Here is a 7,697-nt window from a genome sequence, read left to right as displayed (position 1 = left end):
TAATAAAAACTCAAGCAGTATATTACATTCCAATATCTTTACTATAACACAAATAAATATTGCTTTAAAATATATGTGATTAAAATTTATTTTAAAATTTAAAATAATTAGGTCAAAGCATCTCTGGCCGTTTACATTTTCATTACGTCTAAAAAGTTCATTGGATGGTCGATGGCACATCAAAGATTTATATTTGGATCACAGTTCTATGGAGGTGAAAGCCATTTTAAACGTTAACATTTGTTATAATGCGATGAAAACTTCCAAATCTTTAACGCTTTAACGTTCAAATTTTAACGCTCATTTCTGGTTTAAAGCGAAAAAGCCACTTTACAAGTTAAAATTTGTTATAATCATCGATGAAAACTTACCAATCTTTAACGCTTTAACGTTCAAATCTTTAACGCTCAATTCTTGATTTACATTGGTTCTGGTAAACTATATATACCCTCCTTTTCAAGCGATTCATAATTTCTCCCCGGCACCCTGCAAATTATTAAGCGATACATATTTTCTCCGCGGCAACCTGCAAATCATTAAACAGTAAGAACGCCGTTGTAACACAAATACTTCATTATTCTTTTGTTATTCTGATAATACAATGATATTGTAAAGAACGGTTAGTCACTACTCATTTTGTTTAGGTTTTTTTTCATTTCAGGTGAAACCTCAGAACCTGCGTAGGTCAAAGATGTTGGCACAGCTGAGACGGGACGGAAATATTCATGATCTTCCCGACGACGTCATTCGAGAGTGCTTGTTTGTTGAAATCTAATTTTTTCAACTGCTCACGTACAACCCCAAAACCAGGAAACCACAAACCGCCTGACGCATTTTGGACAGCTTTTGCGGTGAAAACAGTTTCTTATAATAGACTCCGATCCAACAAATTTCAGCCACACGTAGTCAGCCATTTTTGCTTCCGTACTGGATTATCGGAGGCTAACGTTTAGCACAAAAGAGCCTCTCGATATTCATTCCTGCGGTCCGATTGCCTTCATCGATCTCCCCCGTCCATCAGTGAAACCTGCATACAATCATACATTAATTACATTGCGTGGAGTGTAAAATCAAGTTTGGGTTGACCGCAGTTTTCTTTTGAGGCATTTAATAATTGTCATAGGTGTTGGTAAACGTTTAAGTTTTTTTATTTAAAGTAATTAAGTTTGTTTGTTTTAGTTTTGACATATGTTTTTCTTTAGATTTTTTCATATAAAGAGCTACCTAAAAAAAGTATATAGTTGTAATATTTTTTTTTGCACATGGGATGAAATGGAAGCTCGCAGCAGTGAAAGAATAGGGGAGCAGGATGAAATTTTTTAGTTTTGACATATGTTTTTCTTTAGATTTTTTCATATAAAGAGCTACCTAAAAAAAGTATATAGTTGTAATATTTTTTTTTGCACATGGGATGAAATGGAAGCTCGCAGCAGTGAAAGAATAGGGGAGCAGCATGAAATTTTTTTGTTGTTGATTTTTGAAAGGAGGATATGCACAACAGTGCGGGGAGTATGAGCATATAATTTTTTTTGGAGTTGCATATGTAAATTTATTTTTACAGCAGTATGTGTAAAATAGTTTTACACCATTAAATGTAAAAAGGGTTTTACAGCAGTAAATGTAAATGGGTTTTTACACACCAGCAGTGTAAATTCTGAGGAGGAGACAAAGTTTTATTTTTGTTGGCTGAATGTATTTTTGGTGAATCCCTCTCAATAAAACAGGATGAATATGTATCAGGCATTATATTTTAATGAATACAAATCTCTTTGTGTGGGTATGTAATACTCTGTTCTATCCTATGGAGAGAAGGAAAGAGAGCATTGCCTCTGTGTGTTTAGTTATTTTTGTTTTTGGGGTTTTACCAGAAAAATCCCCAACAATGGTATCAGAGTTGGTTTAGGCTCTTTGAAGGTGTTCAAGAAGCTGAAGAAAGGAGTTCTTTTGCTGCAACAGCTTCTCCAGCAGAGTGAAGACTCAGTCAACAAAAGATTCAGGTATTCCTCAAAGTTTTTTTTGAGTTATTGTTGAAGAAACAGTCAGTGCTTTAAATACACAGTCAAGAAATTGAAGCATAGTTGAGGATGCAAGGAATGGCGAGCACAAACAATAGTATGGGTATGTTTAATACCCAGTTCCCACAGTTTAATGGGAAAAACTATGACTATTGGGCAATAACCATGAAAGCCCTGTTTGTCTCACAAGATCTATGGGAACTTGTTGAATATGGGTTTGAAGAACTAGAAGATGAAGAAGTGTTTAACAGTTTGACACCGGCAGAGAGAGATCCACTGAAGAGCAATAGGAAAAAGGATGCAAAAGCCATTGTATTGTTGTATCAACGAGTAGACCAGAGTGTGTTTCCAAGGATAGCACCAGCTAAGACATCCAATGAAGCATGGCAAACCCTCAAAACAGCCTGTCAAGGCATGGAGAAAGTGAATATAACAAAACTACAATTGCTGAGGAGAGATTTTGAGAATCTGAGCATGAAGGTGTCATACAATATTGACTCATTCTTCACACATGTAATTGGTTTGGTCACACAGACTAGGACTCATGGAGAAACCCTTGAAAAAAAGAGGATTGTGGAGAAACTGTTGAGGGTCTTACCCTCAAAGTTTGATGTGATTGTCACCACCATAGAAGAGACAAATGATCTCTCAAACTTTTCAGTTGATGAGCTTCATGTATCACTGATAACACATGAGGAGAGGTTGAGTAAAAATGAAAACTCATCTCCAGAGCAAGCCTTCAAGACCCAGATGTTTTTTGGAAGAGGAAGAGGTCAAGGGAGAGGAAACAAGAGAGGAAGAAGCAAAAGCCAAAACAGAGGTGGAAGGAACAGTCCAGCAAATGCTCAAGGAAGAGGCAGCAATCCAAATCAGAACCAAGGCCAAGGCAGCAGCCAATAAAGAGGACAACATCATGCTCAAGGACAAAGGTATGAAAAATCCAATGTCCAATGTTATTACTGTAAAAAATAAGGGCATTATGCGAGTGAATGTAAGAAAAAGCAGCATGATATAAGTAATAGACAAAATGCAAATGTCACTAGAAAAAACATCAGCCAAGATAATGTGTTGTTAGCTTGTAACATGGCTGAAACAAACAGTGAAGACATATGGTTTTTAGACTCAGGTTGCAGCAACCATATGACAGGAAACATAGCCCTCTTTTCTGACCTGGATAAAAATGTGAAATCAGAAGTCACACTAGGAACTGATAGCAAAATTTCTATTATGGGAAAAGGGGAGGTAAAAATATTTACAAAGAAAGGTAAAAAGAAAACCATAGCAGATGTCTACTATGTCCCCGGAATGAGATGTAACCTCTCGAGTATTGGACAGCTTGTTCAAAAAGGTTACAATATCTTCTTTGAAAATGATGTATGTACCATCATGGATATAGCACCGAGCAAAAGATGCATTGCTGAAGTAAAGATGACGAGGAACAGGATGTTCCCTCTCAGAATAAGGGCAGATTTGAAAAACAAAGAAGAAATTGCAGCAGTCACCCAAGAGGCTTTCCAAAGCATGTCAAAGGATGAAAATTGGTTGTGGCACTTGAGATTTTGGCATCTCAACTTTGGAGGTCTTAACTTGTTGAGTAGAAAAGGAATGGTAAGAGGATTACCATTGATAAAGAAACCGGACAGCCTTTGTGAAGGTTGCATTTTGGGGAAACAACTTAGAGAAAGTTTTCCATCAGGTAAAAGCATAAGGGCAAATGCACCCTTAGAGATCATCCACTCAGATTTATGTGGACCGATGCAAGCTCCATCATTAGCAGGCAGCCAATATTTCCTAACATTTATTAATGACTTTACAAGAAAGACTTGGGTATATTTTCTTAAAAACAAAAGTGAAGTGTTTGAAAAATTCTGAAATTTCAAAGCACTTGTGGAGAACCAAAGGGGGCTGCATATAAAAGTTTTGAGAACTGACAAAGGAGGTGAGTATATCTCCAAGGAATTCCTACGGTTTTGTATAGAAAATGGGATTCATAAGAAATTTACAGCTAGGTACACCCCACAGCAAAATGGAGTTGCTGAAAGGAAGAATAGGACCATCATGGATATGGCGAGGAGCATGCTGAAGGCAAAGCATTTGCCAAATCATTATTGGGCTGAAGCTGTAAATTGTGCAGTGTATATTTTGAACAGGTGTCCTACAAAAGCAGTGTTGAACAAAGTGCCGGAAGAAGCATGGAGTGGAAGAAAGCGAGGTGTCACCCACTTGAAAGTTTTTGGATGTGTGGCCTATGCACACATACCAGATCAGCTAAGGAGGAAGTTGGATAGCAAAGGGGAGAAATGTATCTTCATTGGATACAGTGAGGAATCCAAAGCTTACAGGTTGTATATCCCATCTACCAAGAAGTTTTTTGTCAGCAGAGATGTTCAATTCATTGAGGAGGAAGCTTGGGATGGAAGCATAGAGAAAACAGTGAATGTTAAAAACTGTTTGTCTCACGATGAAGATGATGAGGAGATGGCTAAAATACATCCCCAAACAGCAGCGTCAACACAAGAACAACAAGGGACACCATTGAGGATAAATGAAAGTGCTTCTCCAAGCACATCACAAGGAGGAAATTCAAGTGCATCTTCAAGCACTTGCACACCAAATGAAAGAGGCAAGAAGTTTAGAAATCTAAGTGACATTTATGATGAAGGAATGAATTCCTTATTTGCCTTGTATTGTCATGTTGATGATACTATTCATTTCGAAGATGCAATTAAAGATAAGAAATTGATAGAAGCTATGGATGAGGAGATGAATGCCATAGAAACAAAACATGTGATTTGGTTGAGCTACCAAAAGGCAAAGAAGTCATTGGAGTGAAATGGGTTTACAAGACCAAGAGCAATGTTGAAGGTAAAATAGAAAGACACAAGGCAAGGCTGGTTGTCAAAGGGTACAAGCAGCAATATGGGAGAGATTATGAGAAGACTTTCGCATCGGTTGCAAGAATGGAAACCGTGAGAGCAGTGCTATCCATAGCAGCATAAAGCAAATGGAAAGTCTACCAAATGGACGTGAAGTCAGCATTCCTAAATGGAGTGTTAATGGAAGAGGTTTATATTGAACAACCTCTAGGCTATGAGAAGAAAGGTGAAGAGCACAAAGTGTGTAGATTGAAGAAAGATCTTTATGGGCTGAAGCAAGCACCAAGAGCATGGTACAGCAGGATAGATTCCTATCTATTGGATAATGAATTCGACAAGTGTGAAGGAGAACCCACCGTCTACATCAAAGAAAAGGATGGTAAAATTTTGATGATCAGCTCATTGAGAATTTTAAATCAGTCATGAAAGAGGGATTTGAAATGACTTACATGGGTTTCTTGAGATACTTCTTAGGAATAGAAGTAGATCAAAATGAAAAAGGAACTTTTATCTCACAAGCTAGATATGTAAATCAAGTGTTGGGTAGATTTAACATGCAAGAATGCAAAGCAACGATCACTCCCACAGTAATGGGATTAAAACTCAGCAGAGAGGACAGCAGCAAGGATTTTGATCCTAGTTTTTACAAGAGTATTGTTGGCAACCTTATGTATTTAACAGCAACTAGGCCTGACATTATGTTTGCTGTTAGTTTAATTTCCAGATTCATGGAGAGGCCAAAAGAGGCACATTGACAGACAGCAAAAAGAATTCTGAGGTATGTCAAAGGTACCAAAATGTTTAGAATTTTATATATGGTCTCAGAATGTTCAGATCTAATTGGATACACTGATAGTGATTGGGCTGGAAGTGTAGATGATCGGAAAAGCACTTCCGGTTATGTCTTTCATATGGGTTCAAGAGCCATTTCATGGGCTTCTAAGAAGCAGTCCATTGTAGCATTGTCTACAGCAGAGGCTGAATATGTGGCAACTACAGCAGTAGCATGTCAAGCAGTTTGGATGAGAAGAATGTTGAGGAGCTTAGGCCAAGAGCAAGCAAAAGCAACAGTGATTTTTTGTGACAATAGCTCAGTTATTACATTGTCAAAGAACTCAGTATTTCATAAGATAACGAAACACATTGATACAAGTTTTCACTACATCATAGAATTGGTGAACAATGGATAAATTATCCTAGAACATTGCAGGACTCAAGAACAGGTAGCAAACATCTTGACAAAGCCATTGAATCAGAAAAGCTTTGAATTTTTCAGAAAGTTTCTGTGTATGACCGAACGCCCAGCAATTGAAATTAAAGGGGAGTGTTGAAATCTAATTTCAACTGCACACGTACAACCCCAAAACCACCGCAGTGAAACCAAAAACCGCCTGACGCATTTCAGACCGCTTTTGCGGTGAAAGCAGTTTCCGTATAATCGACTCCGATCCAACAAATTTCAGCCACGCGTCCTTAGCCATTTTTGCTTCCGTACTGGTTTATCGGACACTAACGTTCAGCACAAAGGAGCCTCCCGATATTCATTCCAGCCGTCCGATTGCCTTCATCGATCTCCGTCGTCCATTAGTGAAACCTGCATACCTGCATACGAGCATACATTAATTACATTGCGTGGAGTGTAAAATCAAGTTTGGGTTGACCGCAGTTTTCTTTTAAGGCATTTAATAATTGTCATAGGTGTTGGTAAACGTTTAAGTTTTTCTTTATTTACGACACGTAAAGTAATTAAGTTTGTTCATTTTAGTTTTGACATATGTTTTTGTTTAGGTTTTTTCATATAACGAGCCACGTAAAAAAAGGGGCATATAGTTGTAATATTTTTTTTGCACATGGGATGAAATGGAAGCTCGCAGCAGCGAAAGAATAGGGGGAACAACATGAAATTTTTTTGTTGTTGATTTTTGAAAGGAGGATATGCACAGATACAAATCTCTTTGTGTGGGTTTACCAGAAAAATCCCTAACATTGCTCAGAGTTCCATATAAATCGCTCTCCAACCTCAAAGCGGTGTGCAAAAAATGGAAAGATATAGTGAGTAGTCCAGGATTTTATAAGGACCGGCTAACCTATGCAACTAGTGACCACTTGATCTGTATCATTCAGTATTTGAAGCGGAGTAGCTGCACAGTAATAGTGTTCGACCCTCTGAGGCGCACTTGGGAAATGCTGAGTGCCATTCCGGACTTACCTTATGGACTTCCATTGCTTTGTCAGTGCGTTTGTAAGTGCGTTAATGGGAAGCTACTTCTCATGGGCGGAGTACATCCGAAATACATGAATTCCACGAGCAGAGTTTATATTTTTGATTTCGTGTCTGCCAAATGGCGCCGAGGAGCCGATATGCCCACAACAAGGATCGGCTTCGCCTGCTCTGTATGTCCTACCACCGGGCTTATTTACGTTGCGGGTGGGAGACTCAACCCAAATTGTATGCTTGCAACAGCAGAGGCTTACAATGTGGAAGAAGAAAAGTGGGAAATTCTGCCTCCAATGAGCAAGCATTAGGCAACTGTCAGGGAGTTTTTCTGGGAGATAAATTGATTGTATTCGGCCAAAATGGAAATAATGCAGAAATTTATGATCCAAAGACGGGCGTGTGGAGACGAGTGGATGATATGTGGAGATTCGTGGAATCGTTCAGGTGGTCGTCGTTAGTTGCTTCTGGCCACCTGTATACCTTCACTGAACGAAAGTTGATGAAATATAATGCAGAGGACAACGATTGGGTTATCGAAACTGTTATTCCCACAAAATTTTGTGATTCTGGGTGTAATGCGGAGTGGCG

The 7,697-nt window shown here is 38.5% G+C and overlaps 1 protein-coding gene across 1 annotated transcript; it reads left to right on the top strand.

Annotated features, from left to right (window-relative positions):
* The first annotated feature begins 6,826 nt into the window (after window positions 1–6,826).
* LOC149166169 (F-box/kelch-repeat protein At2g44130-like) lies at window positions 6,827–7,417 on the top strand. Its single transcript, XM_089430079.1, has one exon. The coding sequence runs from the start codon at window positions 6,827–6,829 to the stop codon at window positions 7,415–7,417; it is 591 nt and encodes a 196-aa protein (XP_089286205.1).
* Window positions 7,418–7,697: the final 280 nt, after the last annotated feature.

This window comes from Pinus tabuliformis, chromosome 5_1 (assembly GCF_031772625.1).
Source record: "Pinus tabuliformis cultivar Carrire ecotype Pingquan chromosome 5_1, CPIR1, whole genome shotgun sequence".
NCBI lineage: Eukaryota > Viridiplantae > Streptophyta > Pinopsida > Pinales > Pinaceae > Pinus > Pinus tabuliformis.
This window is presented reverse-complemented; position numbering and strand designations above follow the sequence as displayed.

What these genes read in the sequence shown, in the direction of transcription:
- LOC149166169 (XM_089430079.1), top strand. Translation starts at nt 6,827, where the DNA reads ATGCACAGATACAAATCTCTTTGTGTGGGTTTACCAGAAAAATCCCTA.